Source organism: Streptopelia decaocto (genome assembly GCF_964273445.1).
Source record: "Streptopelia decaocto genome assembly, chromosome: 5".
Taxonomy (NCBI): domain Eukaryota; kingdom Metazoa; phylum Chordata; class Aves; order Columbiformes; family Columbidae; genus Streptopelia; species Streptopelia decaocto.
Genome location: NC_138659.1, coordinates 36,098,709 through 36,121,534, shown reverse-complemented (window position 1 = coordinate 36,121,534; position 22,826 = coordinate 36,098,709). Strand labels below are relative to the sequence as shown.

The 22,826-nt window shown below is 48.1% G+C and overlaps 1 protein-coding gene across 2 annotated transcripts in view; it reads right to left on the bottom strand.

Annotated features, from left to right (window-relative positions):
- PRKG1 (protein kinase cGMP-dependent 1) overlaps positions 1 to 22,826 on the bottom strand; it is a 468,886-nt gene that overhangs the window by 426,976 nt on the left and 19,084 nt on the right. The window contains exon 1 of one of the 2 annotated variants that reach the window (XM_082054421.1): positions 19,817 to 20,345. The exons of the other annotated variant lie outside the window; for it this stretch is intronic. Coding sequence (XP_081910547.1) covers positions 19,817 to 20,082 — 266 coding nt within the window. The 5' untranslated portion in view covers positions 20,083 to 20,345. Of the gene's footprint in view, positions 1 to 19,816; positions 20,346 to 22,826 lie in introns of those variants that run through there. 2 annotated transcript variants of the gene reach the window in all.

The following is a 22,826-nucleotide window of genomic DNA, read 5'->3' as shown; positions in this document are numbered from 1 at the left end:
GGCTCCAAGCTCCTTTCAGGCAGTTCAGAGATCAGAAGGTCTCCCCTCAGCTCCTGTTCTCCAGCTGAACCCCCAGGTCCCTCAGCCGCTCCCATCACCTTGTGCTCCAGCCCCTCACCAGCTCCGTTCCCTTCTCTCAATTCACTCCAGCACCTCAAGGCCTTTCTTGGTGCGAGGGGCCCAAAACTGACCCCATGATTCGAGGTCCCCTCCATTTACCGCTGCTATGAAGAACCAGGCTCCTCCCGCCACCGCCAGGAATATATTTCACGTGGGCAAAGCACGTGTGTCAGCACACAGGAGATGCTTCTCCCCACCTAACAGTTGTTTTTGAGGGTTTGGCAGCTTTCACCCAGGAATCCTTCCCCAGGGTTTAATGGATAAAAATACCAGTGTCGGAACAGTGCGGCCTTTCAACTTCCCCTGGTCCCCCCAGGCCAACGCAACTTCTGTGGAGCTCCTGGGAGGGTGGTGTGGTTACCCAGATGGACCCGAGGGCACCGCCGGCTATGTACTTTACCTTATTCAAACCATCTGTTGAAAGGTTTCTGGTCTATGAGTGCTTTTACGAGCACAGAGGGTGGGGAGGCAGACCTGAAAGCGTTTTTTCATTCCCTGTAAAGCTTGGGGTCTGTGCAGCCCTCCAGCTTTTCCCTCTGCAATGACCTCCCTCCACTCCCCAGCAACTGAGGCGTCACATTTTGATCATTTTTAGCCAGTTCCCGACAACAGAAGCATCATGTTTTTGAATCATTTTTAACCACTTCCCAGCATTAAGCTAAGGGTTGTCCTCTGCATTTCACCTCCTTCACCAGAGTCTTAAGGGATGTGTGATCTAAGTTAAGGCTACAAGATGTGGGTCTGTCATTGCCTTAATCACAGAATAGTTTGGGTTGAAGCTCATCCAGTGCCACCCCTGCCATGAGCAAAACAAGTGTCACTCCCTCCCCACTGGATTAAATAACCACAGCAGCGGGGGACATGCCAGAAAACCCAGCATTTGGGGACCGCCATCAACCTTGTGATGCAATTTACGGCTAAAAGGAGATAACACCTTGTGGTTTTAATATTCTGTGTTACCCTTGGCTGATCCTGCTCAGCAGCGTTACTTCCCTTATCGGAGGTGTTAAGCCAGCGCTAAGAATGCAGCCCGGCCACACCTGATGTATGCGATGCCCTCATCCTCGGCAGCGACCGTGGATAACGCCGCTATGCTTCATCCCTGGTGCTTATGAATATTGCTACCCATCATACCCTTATTTCTACTCTTTTCTTCCACATCTCCTTTCCCTCCAGTAAGACTTTGTGGCCAGGAAGGAGATGCCGTAGCATCTATTTAACCATGGTCTTAAATCTGATTTAAAATAACGCTCCATCCAGACCCAGCCCAACCCTAGTTCTCTCACACAGGGGTACCAAACCCTTTTTTCCTTGTGCTACCAACAACTCTGCCAAGCTCATCTGAGCTCAACAGCAATAAAAAAATAAAGGAGAGACTGCCTGTGCAAAAATACAGGTCAAATAATCCAGTTTTACTAGTCCTTTTACAATCAGGCCAGGGTTTTCAGAGCTCAGACTCCAGGTCAAGGTGTGTCCATGTGTTCCCAGGTAAGTTATCAATACGGAGAAACACACAGTGACCATTTTATTCCCACTGCCCCATGATTTGAGGCTCTCTGTCCATGTCCTGGCATTAAGCAGTGCCACAAGTCACACACAACTTCAGATTTACCATTTGTTTGTGGAAGCAGATCCTTACACCGGGACATATTGCAGTTCAAATGCAAAAGCTCCTGCTTAGCCACTCTTTTCAGCTCAGCATCGGTATTTTTACAAGTAAAGACATGCTGCTGAAGCTCTGCAAATCTGAAATACTGTCCGTTCTCCACACATACTTCTGTCATCAGGATTTTTTAATTTAGGATTTGTTTCTCTCCTCTTTCTGTTTGTTGGTTGTGGCCACGCGACAACCTGGAAGGGGCGTTACAATTGCACGAGTCCACCAGCTGCAAACCTCAAAGCCCGTAAGTAACATCCACGTGAACACACGCTATTTAATTACCTGATTAAAAAAGCACATCTACTTTGCAGTCTGCAAACACACCCCCTTTTACTGAATTTCTCCCACTGGTGTCGGGCTGCTGGGTCCTTTCCCACGGCACCGTACACCATGGCTCTCCAGCCAAACCAGTACCTTCCCCACCTCTTTACTGGGGAAGGCAACACAGGTCCATAGGAAATGTGGCCAGCGCTCATCTCCGCCAAACAACGTGTCCCTTAAACCACCCTGAATTTCTTCTTCTTGTCCTACTGCTTCTCAAAAGGCAAATCCACCAGACCTGGAACTGGTGGTACATCCTTCACACAGCTCGTGATCTTGTTTTGGAGGTGCCAATTCCCAAACAAACCTGCATGGTTTCTCATTTCAAGCCTGAATTTTCTTTCAGTGCTCTTAAATGACAAGTGCACTTCAAAAGAAAAACCTGCGTTTAACCTCCTGTACGCTTTCATTGATTAAAGATCAGCAAACTGTCATTTATTTTAGCGTGCCAGGCCCGCTTTAGCACACTGATAAAAACAGTCATTACTTTATGCTGGATAAGTCTTTGAACATATACAAGTGAAAACTCTACTTGTAAAGGCAAAAATGAGAGACCACCTAAAGGTTTTAAAGATCAGGCAGTAATAGGATGACATTTCACTTCTTCGGGAACATTTGCCTGTAATGAAGGCAATGTCTAAGCACATGAAATCGGGTTGTAATATTCCATTATCATTGCATGGATCCGAAGGCTAGACCAAGATAATGCCAGCGGAAAATGTTTCCTCCGCACTGGGAAATCATTATCTCAATAGTTTCATTAGCAGAGTATTAGGCTCAAGCAGCTTCTGCTGCAAACTGACACTCAGACAACAGAAAGAGCTTCAAACAGCAGCATCTCAGCTGCTCCTCAAAGTAAAACCACCTGGTTGGGGAGAGAAACACTTGTGATGGGACCACCAGAGACTTCATTTTACAGCTCATGGCTGGGGTGGCACTGGGGGAGCTGTGAAAGTCCCTTCAACACAAACTATCTTACCAGTCTAACAGGAGCAGAAGAAATCACAGAAGCTCAAAGTCATCCTCATGTTCTCAGTGCAGCAGCTGCAAATAACACTCTTACAGACATATATAGCATGTTGGAGCTATATATTTTAACTATGTATATAGATAGGTTAGTGTATATAGAATATACCAGCAGTAGCCCCATCTCTAGAGCGATGAAGACATATTCAGCCACCCCAAGTCCATCCCGATGGTCCTGCTTCTGCTCTTGGGACCGGGCACCTCATGCTAAGAAGAAAGGTGTTCAAATAAAAGGAGAGCAAGGAAGGCCTCTGTAGAGTAAAACTGAAGTGTTAGCATAGCTTTGCCAAAATATTATGGGCTGGAGAGCAAAGTCTCCTGCCCATCAACAGCACAGCCTGGCTATAAAAACTAGAATTGCTCTAATTCCACTTTATTGACGTTAATTGAAGGGGACAGGAAGAGTCGTACAATTGGAATGATAAACCCATTGGTTGCAGGTTTCTTAGGAAGGCGAAATCCATTATCAGGCAAGTCTTCGGATAAACAAAAAAACCCGATCTTATGGGTCAGTGTTTTAACAGATAAATAAGAGAGTGTGATGTATTACGGACAGCCAAAATATTGGAAAATTGAGTGGATCGGGTCTTTATACCCTGGCTTTCCAGAGGTGGAGCAAAGGGCCATTGAATTTTCTCTGCTGAGGGGCTTCAGCAAGTGTTGAAATACCAAGAAAACACATTTTGGAGGGTCAGAGGAAAGCAAGCGCTCCATGAAGATTTTTAACAGGTAAATGGAACCACACAAATAATTGTGTCAGCTTGACATCGATCCTCGCCATCCTTGGGGGTGTGCAATTCTCAATTGCTGAAGAAATTAAGGCAGTATCACAAATACCAACCTACGTGGCTCTACAGAAAATATATCTTAGCAAGTTTTATTGAACCGCCTGCAAATCGGGTTGAGAAAACGTGTAATGTAATGAGGCTGCTGTAAACTGGCCGAGTTACAAACTGGAGCTCGTTGAACGTGTCTCCAGCTCCAGGGATTTTATCTCAGCGAAGCAGGGCTTAAAAACTATGAGTTGCCATTAGAAAAGCGCTGGGGAGAAGTGTGAGAACAGGCGGCCGACCCAACAGCGGGACCATGATGTTCGGCAAATTCAGGCTTGAAATGCGGAACAAATAGTTGAGGCAGAGCAATTACGGCAATTGATCTTTTGAACAGTTTGCAAGGGATTGTGGTGCTTTCTCAGTTGCCAGCAAATTTTTAAGCCACAATCTGAAGATATACATACATACATACATACATACATATATATATATATATGGGGTTTTTAGGGACAGAAATTCACTAGTGAAAACAAAACCTCCAAAAAGGTTAATGACCCACCTCCTACAAATCAGGTTAGATGAGCACAGCTGCCCTCACTGACCTTATAAGACACCCACTTAGGAAACCTCAAGTAATTTTCAGTCATTCTTCTGCCATACAACCCCTTTCAGGCAGGCTAGAATGGCTCAAAATGGACATAAATGTGATTGTAAAGCCTCTTTCTTTAACTCAAGGTTACACACTGAACTTAAAAACGCTGTCAGCCCAACATCCTGCAGACTTTTCAGCCCGGAAACATGTGCAGAATGCAGATGTACAGACTTTATCAGCCCCGTATGATGCCTCCCAATGTGAAAATGATTGCATGACAAGCAAATCCAACACCCACGCGAATAACTATTGCTTCCAGTTCCTAATGAATCACAGGCCCAGAACGGGGTCAGAAGAATAGTCATTGTGGGAAAAAAAACACAGCTCAAATGGACTGTTTCACATTCTTGCTTAGGCAAGAGCAATCAAAGAAACATTAGTTGGGGAGATTAATGACATATTTCAGTGCACAACTAACCAATATATTAATGGGATTTTTTTCCCCTCCTGTATTCTCATATTTTACTTCAAGTCTTGTGAACAGAGTCGATTTTTAGCTACTTAACATTTAGCAACAGAATGAAAGAGAAGGAGACACCACCTCCCTGATACAGAATTTAACCAACCCAACATGGAAGATGGAAACCAGCTGTACTACTACTTGCTTACTGGTATCCGAGTAGCAACTACAAGTTATGGGTCAACCCAGTCAAAAAGGTGCAAGAGCTGATAAAAAGCTGCAGCAGAAGGAGCTGGGTGGGCTGGACACAAGTGTTTCAACGTCTTCTGGATGCAAATAGTCTCTGCAATGGGCTGGTTGTCTTCACCAGGGCTTTAGGATACATTCAGCTGCACAGACTCCAAAGACATTAATCAGACAAACAAAGTTTGCATGAAACTGGCCTTCGGCTGACCTGTGACACCATTTCCCCTTCCCTTTCCCACACATCTCTGCTCTCCTGCCCCCAAACATATGGCTTTATGGAGTAAGATATTTCATATCCATAATATCCACAACCAGCTTAACTCATTTTTTCCCAGCATCTTCCCCCAGAGGAACACGCTTTGGGTTGAAGCTGCCACAAGCCAGCTCCCATCAAAAGATAACATATTCGCTTTGAACATACTTCTTTTTTGTACATGATTATTATAATGTCATGGAGGGGAGGCCCTGGTGATTTTAAGGTGACCGTACAAGCCCCCTCTATGCACTGTCACTAGCAGAAAGGAGGCAAATTGGGGTAAAAATGGAGCTTTCCCAGCTGCGGGGAATACACTCCATTTTTGAGCAGTGGCCATAAATGCAGTTGATACCTGAGGTCTCCTCCTGACCCCACTCTTAGCAGCACACTCACCCTAAGTTATTCACATTCTTCATCTGCAAAACAGAGGCAAAGAAATCCATTTGCCAAAGCAAAGGACTTTCCAGATAAAAACCACCCTAACACAGTGTTGTTCTATGAAAATTTTCCCTGTAGAAGCTGAGGTTGGGATTTGTTTTTTCCCCTCTATTCAGGCTGAAATGACATCAGAACAACCCACAAGACTTTGTGAAAAGGGTAAACCTAAACCTCCCCATGCCCCCACGTCAAATACCAGCGTCCAGCCGAGTGCCGCATCCCCATCCATCTGTAACACTGGGTAAAATGGAAGATTTCATCTGAAATGGAAATGGTGTCTTGCTGTGCTGCATCAAACAACAGCCTTTACTTGTCCTTATTTACACTCTGAGCCTCATCCTTGTTTCAATTCCCTTGCTGAAAGGTTTTTTAATAAGCTGATGCTTTCCCATTTATTAAACAAGTCACCTTGCCCATTGACCATGTCATGAAGCCACTGCCCATTTGCATATACCATTATTGACTCTCGCCATAATTAATCCAACCCTTGTACACGTATTTATTCCCCATCCTCTTCCCTTACCGCACAGATTGCCACCGTGCTCTATCTCCGCTTTTGCTTTGCACAGGCTCTACAGCTCCATCTTCACACTCATCCTCTTGCCAAGTCCTTTGTACGGACCCAGAGATCCGCCGTAACCTGGTACCATCGCCCCATCTAAGTTTCTGCTGTTTGCAAAGCTAAATTCAACAGTCTAAAAGCAGATGCAAGCATAAAGGAATGAGCAATTTCTCCAAGACTGTCCCATCTTCCACCCTGCTCCTCGTTGTGGTGGAAACATTCCCATAAATCACATCTGGTTAAGCAAACGCAACGCACCCCAGCATCAAAGCCTGGTTTTGCCTCGCTTGTGCTGAGCTTAATTATTCCTTGTTTCTTCTTTTCTACACCGGGTCTGGGTTAGTTTCCATCTGCCAGACTTCTCATTTCTTCAAGCACTCAATGTTTGTCTCTTCTCTCCAGAGAGACAAGATGTTCGTCACCACCAAGATCCCCCACGTTTAGTATCAAACGCATTTTTCCACCATTCAATCCCAATTACAGCCTATGCAGAGAAGCCCCCTTGCTGGAAAGTTACATTTCATAACCTAAGAGCCATTCTAGCTCATGGGCCAAGTGGGCAAGTCAAATCCAGCAGAAAGCTGCTTATTCCTGGGGGCTTTTTCCAGAGCTCCAATATGGATTTAGGAATAAAATGCCTTAACTGTAGGTAACAGTAGCTGGGATCAAATATCACGTAGCAAAGAAGGGTTGTCTTCTCCTGCTTGGGGCACAGCTGGGGCTCCTTGCAAGTAGGTGAATAGCACGGCAAAAGAAAACGCATTTCTGCCAAGTAAATAATAAGAAGATGTAAACCAGGTTTTTATTTTGAGGCAATAACTGTCCCACTACCCTCTTCTAAACAACTTTATCAGTGATCAAACTGCAAAATAAGCCAATAAATGTGAATAAAGGAAAGATCTCGTGCTGTTGCTTAACACCCAGTTCTGGGCTTGAAAGGAGCATGAAAAGTATGGGTCAGCGAGGCAAGCTCATCCCACTTGCCCACGGTTATCGCCTTCCACCTAAGTGGAAGTACCAACGTGGTCAGCATGGCATCGCATGGCACATTAGCAATGGGGACGAGAGCAACGTACCCAACGTCACCCAGCTGTGATACGAGGCTTTAAGGTAATGCAAGACAAGGAAAGACACTTCAATAATAAAATCCTCACTGACACGCTCAACATCTTGATCCTGTGGTGTCTCAGTCACCCAGGAGCTTCATCATGTTCTTTATCTGCGGTTTTCTTCTTCCAGGCATCTTCTGGTGAAGGGACTTGAACACAAGCCCTATGGGGAGAGGCTGAGGGAGCTGGGCTTGTTTAGTCTGGAGAAGAGGAGGCTCAGAGGTGAGCTCAGCACTCTCTAGAACTACCTGAAGGGCAGTTCTAGCCAGGTGGGGATTGGGCTCTTCTCCCGGCCAGTCAGCAATAGGACAAGGGGGCATGGGCTTCAACTCTGCCAGGGGAAATTGAGGCTGGAGATTAGAAAGCAATTCTGTGCAGAGAGAGTGGTCAGGCATTGGAATGGCTGCCCAGGGAGGTGCTGGACTCACCGGCCCTGGAGGTTTTTAAACTGAGACTGGACATGACACTTACTGCCATGATCTAGTCAATGGGCTGGAGTTGGACCAAGGGTTGGACTTGATGATCTCTGGGGTCTTTTCCAACCCAGTCGATTCTGTGTGATTCTGTGTGATTGCAGCTAGACCCTGCTCTCATCCCCCACCGCTTTTGGACCCTTCGCAGCCTTTTCAGGGAAACCTGGTTACTGTTCTCATGAACAAGATAACGAAACCATGTTTATCCTGTGCAGATGGCACTTAGTGCCATGATCTAGTCAATGGGCTGGAGTTGGACCAAGGGTTGGACTGGATAATCTCTGAGCTCTTTTCCAACCCAGTTGACTCTGTGATTCTCAGACACCACTGCCCTCCAGTGATAAGTGCTGGGAGATGAAAAGCAAAAATACCTCCGAGTACCTTGGGAGACTCGGCCTTGTTATCGCCAACATTTTCCCCCGTGCCTGCCAGACTAAAGCAATTTTCCAGTTACTTTTACCAAAAACACCCTCTGCCACGCTGCAGCCTGTGTTTCACTCTGCAGCAACGATCCCAACCCAGCTGGAAGCCGCTTCCCTTCGACCACAAAAATACAAGCATTTCTTGCCACTGAGCTGTATTCCCCTCGTGCTGGGCACGTTCCTATTGACACGGGACAAAACTTCCCTCTAATAATTGCAGAACAATTTGATAAAGCAGCGTTCCCCTCCCAGCCTTCTCAAGAGCTGTCTGCTCCTTCACAGCTTTGCGCTGTGCTGCCTTCCCAAATTACTGCAAATCTAACTTTTCCACGCTTCCACAGCGCACGGGTTTATTTTCTTTTGACTTTCAAGAAAACCATGGAGTTTGGCAAGAGAGCACATTTGGTGGTTTTACACCTTCTAGCTTTTTTTGTTTGTTTTAGATAAAAGTTTAAGTAAATCCAGCAACTCCCCGCCAGGCTTATTCAAAGCATAATATCTCTCCTGGCATCATTCTCTGGCACCATAGTCACTTCTGACATGCCTTTAAACCATTAAAACCAGTCACAGAATCCCAGAATATCAGGGGTTGGAAGGGACCTGGAAAGCTCATCCAGTGCAATCCCCCCATGGAGCAGGAACACCCAGATGAGGTTACACAGGAAGGTGTCCAGGCAGGTTGGAATGTCTGCAGAGAAGGAGACTCCACAACCTCCCGGGGCAGCCTGGGCCAGGCTCTGCCACCCTCACCAGGAAGAAGTTTCTTCTCATCTTTAAGTGGAACCTCCTGTGTTCCAGTTTGTACCCATTGCCCCTTGTCCTATCACTGGTTGTCACGAAGAAGAGCCTGGCTCCATCCTCCTGACACTCCCCCTTTCCATATTGATCCCCATGAATGAGTGACCCCTCAGTCTCCTCTTGTCCAGCTCCAGAGCCCCAGCTCCCTCAGCCTTTCCTCACACGGGAGATGCTCCACTCCCTTCAGCATCTTGGTGGCTGCGCTGGACTCTCTCCAGCAGTTCCCTGTCCTGCTGGAACTGAGGGGCCACAACTGGACACAATATTCCAGGTGTGGTCTCCCCAGGGCAGAGCAGAGGGGCAGGAGAATCTCTCTGACCTACTGACCACCCCCTTCTAATCCACCCCAGGTACCATTGGCTTCCTGGCCACAAGGGCCCAGTGCTGGCTCATGGTCACCCTGCTGTCCCCAGGACCCCCAGGTCCCTTTCCCCTATGCTGCTCTCTAATAGGTCATTCCCCAACTTATACTGGAACCTGGGGTTGTTCCTGCCCAGATTCAAGACTCTACACTTGCCCTTGTTCTATTCCATCAAATTTCTCCCTGCCCAGCTCTCCAGCCCATCCAGGTCTCTGATGGCAGCACAGCTTCCAGTGTCAGCCACTCCTCCCAGCTTGGTGTCAGCAGCAAACTTGCTGACAGTCACTCTATTCCCTCATCCAAATGATTGATGAATATATTGAATAACATAGGTCTTTCAGGTTGCATTTCTTAAGGGATTCCCTTTCTGCTCCACCTATGAATTCCAATGCATTTTGGCTTAATAATTACACCAAAGACATCTACCGTACACCCAAATTTTGGCATACGTGTTATGCCACTCAGAAGATTTGCCTATATTTGTGTGGCATCTCAGCTCATTCGCTGCACAAGAAATTCTCCCCAGTTATCCTTCCCGCTTTAGTACTCTGCAAGATAAATAATACAGAGCATACAAAGCATTAAAGAGTTTAAAGATATTAAATACTGACAATATTGCATGCAAGTAGAAATCAGAATTACGCAATCCCTTATAACAGACAACTCAGATTTTGTTTTTAAAGAGAATTTATACACTGATGGGTCATTTAGAATCCTGGTGGTGATTTTTATCTTGGAGGATTTTATAAAAACTTCCAACCATGAGGAAAATTAAAATGAAAATAACTCCAGACTCCCATCCTATGGCACTCACTGGAATCAATCACGGCCCCACATTGTACCCCATTCCTGCAAACCATACACCAGAAAACATCAATATTAACATACTGATGTCCCTAACCCGTTTCACACCTGCATAGATACCTTCTGAGCCTTTTATGTTAATTAATACTTCATTTTCTACAAATGTGTCTGTATACTGTTCAAATTTTACAGTCAAGCCACCAGCTTGTAATTAATTTACTGCTACAAGGACATTGCAGGTATATGTTTTTACATCATTCTACATAGCAACAAGTCTCAAAACTACAAATGCACCAAGGAGCACAAAAATAAAACCCATTTAAGTCAAACAGCAGGCAAAACTTTGTTTATGCTTGATTATACCTTCAGCTTCTATTTTGCTATTGTGTTTAACCCAAATTGTACAGGAAGACTTGAATTCACCCGCTGCTGGACCAGTCTGTGCATTTAGTAAAGCTACACTTGATATATTCTCCATGCAAAATAAAGGTTTCCAAGCCCTAAAGAGAGCAGACAGCCCTTCTTCAATGTATATATAACAGTATACAATGCTCCTCACATCTTTAATGGACAATTGCAATGGACCCTCACTCTTTTGGAGATACAGCAGCGTCTCTTGGAGGGGAGACGGAAAACGAGGCTGCTTCACAGCTCAGTGTTTTTCAGGCAACATCAGCTGTGTTTTCAGACTATATGTAATTTTCTGTTCTAGTTGACATTTAAACTAAATGAACAATTATCCATTATGCTGGAACTGAATGCACAGGAGCGCATCGCGAAACGCCTCCCCAAAACCAACGTGTGTCTATCAGCTCAACACCAGAGGAGGATCCAAAGGAGTGTTTTTATTTAGCCCCTCAAATTCTTAAATCAGTTCATTTGTGCTAGAGGGAAACATTTTCCCTTCATTTAGGTTTTCAGGGATTTATTCAAACTTTTACCTGAGAAGAGACCAAGCCATTCGATAACAAAGCAGATGTAATTGCTGCTCAATTATTAGATTAATCTGGACCACAGCTGGTGGAGGCAGCAGAGCCTGGTCCTGGTCACAGGCTCTGATCTCTGAACTGCCTGAAAGGAGCTTGGAGCCAGGGTGGGTCAGGCTCTGCTCCCCAGGAGCAAGCGCCAGGAGCAGAGGAAACGGCCTCAAGTTGCGCCAGGGGAGGTTGAGGTTGGATGTGGGGAACAATTTCTTCCCCAAAGGGCTGTGGGGCATTGGAACAGGCTGCCCAGGGCAGTGCTGGAGTCACCATCCCTGGAGGGTTGGACAGATGGAGATGAGGTTCTCAGGGACATGGGGCAGTGCCAGGGGTGGGGGAATGGTTGGACTCTATGATCTTGATGGTCTTTTCCAACCAAAATGATTCTGTGATTCAGTTTGGAGTGTGTCAAGGGTTTAGATTGCAGGGTGACAATAAAACCCTGGCAGATGTATTGTTAACCTCCTCCCCCAACCCCTTCCCCCTTTTGCCACTCTCTCTCCCCCCTTCCCACTCAGGACAGGCGATCGGGAGGGAAAGAAGGACAGAGAGAAGAGAGTTGGGAAAATTAACAACGTTTTACTAATGCTACTAATAAGAATAGAGAAAATAATACAAAATACACAAAACCAATCCTGAAAGTCCCAGCAACTGCAGAGCCGGCACCCGAAGTCCTGGACTGGACTCTGCAGCCAACCGGAGCTGGATTCAGTCTGTCACTGGCCTCAGTTCAGAGGGATGACTCGCAAGGTCCTCTGCTAATGTCAGCCATGAGGAAAAGCGACAAGATCTTCATGATCTCCCACTTTTATATGTAGTATTCACATGAATGGGATGTTATACACAGTTAGTCAGTTTCTTGGTCACCTGTTTCCTGTTGCCCCTCTGGCAAGATGTCCATCCATGCTTATCAATAACCTCACATTCCATTGCTATGTTCACCAAAACATGTATCTAGTTCTCCAGGCAAATGCAGCTGATATGAAACTTTAGCTGACAGGCAAATTCACTAAAAGAGAAACTTGGTTTTAACAAAACCAGGACAGAGCATCTCTGGTCCACTCCCAACACAGCCAACATTGCAGCTGCAGTGGTTTGCTCAGGGCTAGGTCAGGGCAGCCCCCAAGGATGAGGAGCCCACAAGCCACAGCACCAACTCATCAAGCCCCTTTCTTACCCAGGTGTGTGACCACCACCTGCTCCTTCCACCTCTCAAGGCCCCACTAGACACAGCCAAGAGACTTGGTTGCATTACTGCAGTGGTTGCTCCCTCTCCTTTGCAGTATTTTGCACAAATCTTGCACTTTGCCCCAAACCTGAATTTGACCCAAAACCATCAGCATCACTTGGTGCTTGCAGATCCCCATCATTTGGTTTTTTTTAGCATCTCTTCCACATGACCATGCCCCATTCGTGACTACAGGGTTGTATTAGTAATAGAACAAATATGCTCAAAGAATATCCATGAGCAAAACGTAGAAAAGCCCTATATAAAACACAACACATTCCTCATCTTTTCCAGCCGGGAGGTCACGGCAGAGGGTGAAGCTTTTTAAGAAGCCCCTTTGCCAAGCTGTTAGATATTTTCCAGGACACACATCAACTCTGCAAGCAACCAAGTGGATATCTTAAGAAGGCTTTTTCCCCAGTGTTTCTCATCAGTAAAGCTGCAAAGAGGGACTCAGAGTCTTATTTTAGCCCTTTCTGTCTCATTTTACTTTGATACACTTCACCACCCAGGGGATGTTCACTAGAGAATTACCTTTTCCATGGTACGGTTCTGACAAAAATGATACTTGCTGGGACTAAAAAGCAGCCAAATAAAGAGGGACCGTGGCCAAGCACTTTATAATACCATATATGCCCACATCCACACGCTGCTTTTAAAAATGCAGCGGCAAGTGAGGCACGGGACCCTTTTCCTCCTCCACACCCAGCGATGTCCACAAGCTGCCGTGGAGAAAATAACACAACGCATTTGCTAGATACTATTTCCCTTTTATATACATACATATACATTATATATATATATATATTAAAACAAAAACCAAACTTGCATCAAGGACCTGAGAGAGAATAGCAGTTTTTCATGACCCTGCCCAGGAGCGCAGCTATAGGTTTAAAGTTTCTATGCAATCCCATTTCCAGGGATTTGTCACCAGAGCAGGCAGAAGGTGGGTTATACAGTAACCTGGCACCTGCCTGAAAATGTCTCTGCCTGTGGTTTAGTCCCCCAAGGGAGGCACCGAAAGCCTCATGACTTGAGGCATTTAAAAATAGGCAGAAGCAAGAATTTGCGATGACGCCACTGGGAACAAGCCCACGTCAGCTGGGGACGGGCAGCAGCAGCTTGTCCCCATCCCGGGCCCGATCCTGCCCCTGGGACCACATTGTCATCCCCTGCCCAGTGTCAGTATGAGGCGCTGCATGAGCCATTAGCCGTGATGGCGACGGTCAGGTTTGGGATGTCATGACATGGTCTTGTAGGCTTTCCTCGGTGCGAGACCCAGCAATAAATAGTGAAGCCAAATATTTCAAATTTTCATTAAAAACCACCCAGAAAATTTTTAAATTTACATTTTTAAAATAAATGTTCTATATTATTTTTTGCTAGAGGTGGAAGGCAAAGTTCAATTGAGCCAATTCTGGTGTGCTGCTGTAGCAGTGATGCTGCTCTGCCTGAGGAGGAGCTGAACAGATGTGATGGAAAAGGCGGCATCAGTCACCAGGGCTGCTGGTGACAGACAGACGGACGCCCGGCCGTACCCGGCAGAGAGGTGCCATCCTTCGCCCTTTGGGAACATGATTTCCCCGCGTTGCGGCTCAATTTTCAGGTCTCCCATGAGCCAAAGGAAAGCAATGCCCGGGGAAGAGAGAAGTGGTTACTTCAGCCCATTAAAAATTAAAAGAAGGGAAATGGTTTCAATTGATTAACCATAAACATTTGCTCCTTTCTTTCTCTCAAATCCTTCCGCTTCTTCTACTGACCTCAGCCCTCTCAAGGGACCTGGTGACCCGTGCCGTACCTTTTCCTACGGCATGCAACAACCCATATGTCTCCAAATTTCACTCAATATCATTCACAGCTCCATGCCACAGACTAAGTTGCTCCATCCAAGTAATTAGAGCAGAGATTGACCAAGTAAAGTGTACATCTCCCCTTTCAGTCATTCCCTTTGTGACATTTTCCAGCTATCCCCAAGTTAAACAACACCTGGTCAGACTTCTTCCTATTTTCCGCTCTCTTTGGGCCAGCAACGCATTACAACATTACAAGCAATGAGACCAGCATTAGTTCTTCCTGTGCCAATACAATTTAATCTAATAAAATCTTTACAGTGTCGATCACCCAAGGATGGAGCATCCAAGGTACATATGGTCGCAGCGCACCCGGAGCAGATCGATGATGGGTAAATGAGGGAAAAGAGGCATTTTTTAGGTATTAAATAATGTCCAAATTGTTGCTGCCCCTCTACCCTTCCTCTGAGTTTTGGAAAGCAATGCTGATTCTTACAGAGGTATCACTAAAGAGGAATAGCAGACACCCAGAGGACTCTGAGATGTCTTAAACAGGCAAGTTTTGATATTTAAGGCATAGCTGCTTAGTGGTATCAAATATTAGACAAGCTATAGACCTAAAATGTCCTTTTCTTAGCTTAAAGGCTGTCCTTAACCTCACTGAAGTGTTACACATTTGCAGCAGGTTACACATTCAGCTCCAATGGTTAAAATAAAGAGTGGGCAAAGGCCCATTTTCCAGCCTCCCAAAGCCTCAAGGGACGGTGGTTACAGGTACCGGGGAAGCAGCTGGGTTGTTTTTCAGATGGAGGCCGAAGGCAGGATCGATATCGCTTTAGCGGCTGGCGGATGATGAGATCATGTCTAAATTAATGCAACTCAGCCACCCACTGGGAACAGAGCTCCCAGAAAGGGGCTGGGGGAAGACGGGCTCAGCCCCAGCTGCTCAGGAGGGACACGCTCAGGGTTGGTTGGACCAAACCATGGGTGAAATCTTCAACGGCCCGGCCATCCCCAGCTCCAGGGGTGGTGGATGTGGCCATGGTAGGTGAGCCATAAGCCAGAACTGGGATATGGGGAGGGAGAAGCGATGGAGAAGCACAAGGGATCGTTTTGCTTTAGGCTGGAGCGACCCAAGCAGCCAAGTCCAGCTTTGAAGATGACCTTGCCTTGAGTTTTGGACTAGAGATGCCCCACATTGCCCACTTTTTACGCTCTACGTGGTCAGTCCTGGACTGAACAATACCCAAAGCCTGTGAGATAGATTGAACCTGCCATCAAACACCAGTTTACCACAAGCATTGAAGCCAGGAGATGAGTGCAGTTGAGAGCATCTGCTCCAAGCCTCCATCCACAGTACCATATAGCCCACCTGCAGCCTTTAATACCGAGTTTAATCACCATGGGTAAACACACACTTTCAGCAACACATCCCCAAAACCTCCAAGAAGGTGGAAAGAGGAAAAGTGATGGATTTACTCCAGGATTTCATCCCCAAAAACACCTGCAGCACAACTAGGCCAGGGCTGTGAAGCTGAAACCACAATACACCCCAATATCTTGCCTCAAATATTAGACCCCACTGCCATCTTGTGGCAAGCACTTCCCAAAATAAAGTGAAAGAGGGGAAAACCCCTTAAAAAGCCGCAGATAAAAGTTAGCTGGTGCAGCAAGGAAGGATGGGTCAGTTATTGGGAACAGGGTGGGGAAACTCCTAGTTTCTCTTAAATGATGCTGAGACTGAACCTCTAACATGGTACCAGATACAAACTGGCACGGCAAAAAACACAGACAGGACAGTCCAAACCAAATTTACAAAGTTGAGGATATAATTGCATGCAAAAACATGTAATTGCTTGTATGGCCACGACTGCCTTTAAGTCATGGCTGTGGCTCATTAATGCCAACAACGATTTAGTCGCTATTTCAAAACACGTAACAGTTTTCAAAGTAACTTTGCGCTGCCCTGGTTTGAATAAGGCTTGTTGACTCCAATAAGCAGGATTAAACTGGAATTAGATATTGCACCTCTGAATTAAAGAATGCATTTGCTGGAATCTACTGACAGGACGATTTAAAAGACTGGGATTAAAGCTCACATCGATCATCCGCATGGCACGAAGCACCTTTGGATGCTGAAAACCTGCAGATTAGCACCCCTTGGGTTTTCAAAAAGCCCCTCGCTGCAGGAACGAGGCAGTTTGGAGCATCCTCGGGGTCCTTGTCTGGCTCTTAGTCCCAGTCAAGTGCTCTGAGTGCACCTCGGCATTTACTTTCTGCATCATTTATCATCTCGAGTGCCACGGCAGAGCCTTTGCTTAGCAACTGGGGATCTCTTCCTAGGAACCGCTTTCCCAGGCATTAGCGAAGTGCCTCAACTGCTGTATCATCCCATCCTGCTAGAAAACAAAAGCAACAACAAATTGGCTTTTCCTCCTTTATGTTGCAATAAGCACCTGCCCGATGCGGTGCCAGACAACGTCAAACCTGCGTACGATCCCAAACGCTTCTCGGGCTTAGGTACAAGTGAATAAAAACTCACTGAACAAACAAATTCATGAGTCATTTATAATAAGTGTGTTTCTTTCCTCTACACAAGTCTCTGCGAGCAGGAACGGATCGAGAAGACATCAGGGAAGAATTATATTTTGAACAACAGACATAGAAAGTGGCAGCGTCCTGACTACTTGGAAAGAAAATCTGATTTATAACACCTGGCTATCTACACAGCAATACTTTCTTCCATTAAAATCCATACAACTAAGCTATCAGGAGGGATAACGGCATAAAAACATACTTCCAGACAAAAGATAATACATCTTTCAATATTTTTCTGGTTTTGCAGCCCCTTTCTTTGGATCTTTGTGAGACTTCACAACTTTGACAAGTTACAGGGGTGGGTTACAAGAGAGACAACGTATTGCCAGCCATAGACTCTGAGATTTAACCCCTTTTGGAGTTTCCATTGTCTCATTTACTAGTTTCAACTTATTCAGAGTTTTAAGTGTCAGTGTATATTACAGATGAGCTTGCCCTAAATAAAATTAATTACACTGTCAATAGCTATATCTTTATCTTTGGAGATGAAAAAGCATTTGAAGGTTGATCCCAGACCTGGATAAAAAGGTTTCTATCAGCATTAATTTAAGATCAACACGCAAACCAGTCGGGTCTAAACACCATCTTGGTGTTTTTATGGTCTGGGAGTTGTGTCTGGGTTTTAGAAAAGAGGTACTACCCATCTCCAACCTCTCAGGGACCTGCAGACTTGTGGGATGAACAATTTATTGATGCTTTCAGCTGCTGTCACTAAAACACAAGCAGCAGACTGTTAGAGGTCTATAAGTTACCCCCATAAATAAATTAGCCAAAATGCCATCAGCAGTTTTTAAGCCGAAAGAGCCAGAGAAACCCACAGAGACATTAAAGGCGACTGGCACCAGACAGGCCCACTTGTGCCTCCGCTCAGCATCGGGAACCGAGAAACCTCATCATCCTCTTGGCACAGCCCAACTGCAGCAAAGCTTCACCCCCCACACCCGGGACGCTGGAGCCGCAACCACATCCACGGGCGAGACTGTTGTGTAACCCACTGGTGGGGACAAATTCGGGGGCAATAAAGAGGAAAACAAACAAGCAAAAGACAGGTTGTGGGTACAGCGTGTTCAGTACACTGTGCAGCTGCCCGTCACTCCTTCCAGCAATGAGTTGGTAGAAGAGTTAAGCAAACCGTAATTAAACTCACAGAGCAATCCCAAACTGGCTTGGTTACCATTGTCATGGCTACCAGGAGCGAGGCTGAGGGACGGGAAGATGCTGGGGATGAAGTGCCGGCCCGGAGGGGTGACGGGAGGTGCCCGTAGCCCCCATCAAGAGTTATTGCTGCGGCTGAAACAACATCCGAGTGATGGGAAAGACACAGGACGGGGCAAACGACCTTCACAGCATCACAGAGATACAGCATTTGCTGATGCTGGCCTGCCAGCCCAAACTGGTAATGGCAAGGAAAGTCTTAGGTGACAATTAAACCTCACCAGAGCTGTGAGCAGGTTTAATAACTCCTAAATGGGTTATTACACATGAGTGGGCACCAAGGCCCCTGCCATTACTGCAGGTGCCAGGTCACTGTCACTTTCCCTTGCGGTAACCAGAGGCTCAGGACCATCACAGCCTTCAAAAAAAGAAATAAGAAGCAACAGCAAAGGAAAAAGTTGGACCAGGGTTTCCTCTCCAGCTGCAGTTTGCTGCCTCTGCTTCGGGCAGGGGGTGTGAAGGGATGCGCTAACCCCGCAAAGGGTGGGCTGACACACTTTGCAGTCACACACCTCTCTGGGCACAGCGGTTTATTAAATCACCCCATACAGCCCAAAGCTTCCTGTCTTTAAAGGAGTAATGGTCTCATTAGAAAAGGGCAGGGAGGAAAGGGCAGGAGTCTGGTCTGGGTGCTGTCAAGGTGCATTTTAGAAGCTTGAGGAGAGCAGTGTGAGTCCCCACCCAAATACACACAGCTACAAGAAACACTGTCAGGAATGATTTGCTGAAATAAATCACTACGCACAGAAGAACCGAGACTGTCTCTCACTTAGCGAGTGCCAGTGACAGCTCCTGCCGAACGGAGGGTGACGCTGGGTCCCCCGCGCTGCGGTCGCACCGAACTCCACACGCTCACACTGCAACTTCTCCGTCATGCTGAAAATATCCCCGGGAGCCCGAGCGGCACTGCGCTCCCCCATTTTCACACCGTGTGTTGAGGCAAGAGGGTCACCCATTCCCTGGGACCCCAAGTTGAGTGATGCAGACCCTGCATCCCACCACCCCCAACAACAAACCAACTAAATAAACACACACAATAAACCAAACCAAAACTCCACAAAAACTCAACACCAAAACCCAGCTGTCCCTGGGAGCCTGACACCAGCACAGGGGACAAAGCACCACTGCAAAGCCCACGGGTGGAGCAGCGTTTTTGGGAGCACGTTGGGAGGAGGAGGTGAGGAAATGGGGGCCGGGGGGGCAGCACCTGCGCCTGGGATAAGGTGTGGGGGGGTGCCGGCTCCCTCAGCCCGGAGCTGCCTCTCAGGGAGCGGCCAAACAACTTCCCGGCCCCGCTGCAAACTTTTCCCAGCGCCGGGGGAGGCACCGCCGCCTCCCGGCCGAGCATCCCCCCGGGGATGGGGAAGGGAAGGGGGGGCCGGGCTGCCGGTAATGGGTTATCCGATCCCCAGCCGTCTGAAAGCCCCTAATGTCCCCGGCGCTTCCTCCAAACCCCCCCGGGCACAATCGATGCCGCTTCTCTGGGGAGCCGAGGCGAGGGGAATGCGCTGGTCCTGCCGCCTCCATCCCTCCCGGCCACCCCACTCGGTATTTTGGGGACGAAAAGGGGGTGTCCATCCCTACCTCTCGGCCTTGGTGAACTTGCGGAAAGCCTGGCGGAGGTCGTGGAAGGAGCGGTAGGTCTGCGGCTCGGCCGAGATGCCCTGAGCCCGGGTGGTGCGGGGGCCGATGTGCGGGCTGGGGGCCGGCAGCACCGACTGGCATTTGTGCAGCCGCCGCCGCAGCTCCTGGATCTCCTCGTCCTTCTCCCCTAAACGCCGCTCTAGCTCCTTGATCCGCTCCTCCTTCAGCAGCAGCAGCTTGGTGAAGTCCCCTTCCAGCTCGGTCATTTTGGGGGTAACCCCCCCCCCCCCGCCCCGGCGTTAGCGCTGAGCCGGTCCCGGGTCGGGGCGGGCGGTTCTCATGGAGCAGCGGCCGGATCCGCTCCCCGGGAGAGGGGCGGGCGGACGGCTCCTGCCCGCCTCGGGTCAGGGCAGAGGCTCCGGCATCCCCGAACGCTGCCCCGAGCTCCGCCGGCAAGCGGGAAAATAGTTCAAAACCACCCCCTCAAAAAAGGAAAAAAAAAAAAAAAAAGAATGGGAAAGGAGTGAAAAAATAAATATAAAAGAAAAGGGGAAAGAGCTTTTGTGCCACTCTGCAAGGCTGGGATCCTGGAAATAGCAACAATTACCATGTGATCGGAGGGTGACGCAGCTCCTTGTAACTGGAGCCGAAGACTTGGGATTCAAACAAGAGCACTTCATAAATATTCAATCGCTTTCTGCTAATGAGCCACGTGGAGCCGCCCCCCGCCCCGCCCGGGCCCGGCAGCCGCTCCCGCCCCCCCGCCCCGCTCCCGGCAACTCCGCGTCCCACCCCCCGGGTCACCCCGCAGCCCTCGCTCCGCTCCTCGGCACCCCAGTTCCTCCCGGGTAACCCACATCTGGGCATCCGCATGCCTGACCCCTGGGTACCCCCATCCATCCCCGCTGCACCCCACACCCCCGGGTACCTGATCTCTGTCCTTGCCAGGGCACCCTGCATCCCAACGCTGCATCCCTCCCTGCCAGGACATCCCACATCTCCCCACTCTGGGGTACCTCACATCCCACCCAGCATCTTTCCCCCCGTCTTGGGCACCTCGCATCTCACCCGGCATCTTTCCCCCCCGCTCGGGTACCTGCATCCCTTCCCACCAGGGTACCTTGCTCCCCTCCCAGGTGCCCAAACATCCCTGCTCTCTAGATCACCCCAGACACCTGGCACCCACCCCCATCCTCTAGGAGACCCAACTTGCCTACACACCCCTCATTATCCCAAATCCCAGTGTGCACAGACAGGCTGCACCCCATGCCATGGGGGAGCAGAGCTCATCACTGGGCCCACAGACACCAAAGCACCTTGGTGGCACCTGGTCCTGCAGAAGGGACCTTGGCTGGGGAGGGCAGGCAGCCTGGGTGCTTGCCAGCAGCTCTGAGGAGGCAGGAATTCACCCTTCCTGGACTTATTTGGAAGAGCCCATCATGCACATGAATTTTTAACTCTGGCAGGCAAAGGGCACCATCAGCTCCCCTATCACATTTCTCTCCCAAACCACCCTCAGTCCTAGGAGCCCCTTTGCTTGCAGGCAAAAAGGGGGAGCCTGGTCCAGCCCCACAGCCAGGCTGTGGGTCCAAAAGGAGCCCAGGGACCCTCCCCAGGGTCCCTCCCTATCCCAACCTGGGGCAGCTTGTCCCCTGGGTTTGGGCTCACAGACCTGCTGGAGCAGAGCGAGGAGGAGGCAAAGCACCTGAGCTGGGCTCGGGGGACGAGGTGGGGAAATAAATAAATAAATAAATAAATTCAGTGTTTCTTTTAATGAGTTGAGGTGCTGGGGGGGTTTCCCACACTAATATCTGTCCCTCCAGCCTGTGAGGTGTGGTTGGAAACCTGTGGAGTCAGAGCTGCTCCCCGTTCCCATCCGCAGCCCAGGAGCATCCCTGGGGCCAAGGCAGCTGGGCAGGGCTGAGGGGCGAGCGCTGGGGGCAGAAATAGCAACAAAATATATTACTAATAATTGCAACTTGCTTTATGGAAAGGCAGAGAGCGCCATCTCGTGTAGGAAAGCGTCGTGTAGCAGGGGTAAAGACAGACAGACGGACCCTCCACGCTCTGCCATGGAAGGGAACGCTGGGCCACGCACTGATGCTCGGCGCCTTCGTGGTACATTTCCACCCTGAAATCTTATTTCTTAAATAAGAAAAAGCCTCATTTAAGGAAGCCAGCAGCACCGTCCCTGCGCTCCTCAGGGCTCTTGCAAAACTACTTGCTGCTGAGGAGTTAGTGAAATAAATGCATCAGAAAATACATAATGTCCTTATAAAACACTCAAGCAGTCATATTTCACCACTGTCAAGCCAGGCTTTTCAGGGTTATGGTTTAAACTCACTGCTTATTATTAATATTCAAGGACTGCCTATAAGCTTTGGCCTCCACGCAGAAAACAGGAACCAGGATAAGTACTGAAATAACCACAATTTAAAGAGAGATGGTAACTGAGCAACATGAGTGCTTCACACCAGAGCTGTGTACGCTTAGAACGGGATTTTAGTTGGAGGTGGAAGCGGTCCCTTGTCCCTGAGAACATCAGGATGACCTGTGTGTGATGGCAGGATGCTCTCCTACATGTGGCAGGGAAGGTCCCTCCCGAGGTCCCTGGGGTGTCTGAAAGCCCCAGTCCCTGAGATCCAGGACTCCTGGAGAATTTCAGCATCTCACAACTGCAGAAATAACTTCCCACTTCCACAACTGCCAAGGCACTTCGCCGATTGCCAAGACCAACCTGGAAGCATCGCTGCAAAACCAGCAGAATACATGTAACCCCAAATATACTTGAATCAATTAGGTTTGGAGAGCAAGGAGAGCAAATCTATAGGGATTTAGCACTCAAATTGGCCGTGCTGCTGCCATTCCCCATGCCTGTTTCTTTCCTGACCAAGGAAAGCAGAGAATAGGCAACAGATCCACAGGGACCTCCAACAAGCAGCAAAGACCATTCCCAAATACACTTTTACCCTTTTGCCCTACCACAGTCACACGTGCATCACAAGAAGGA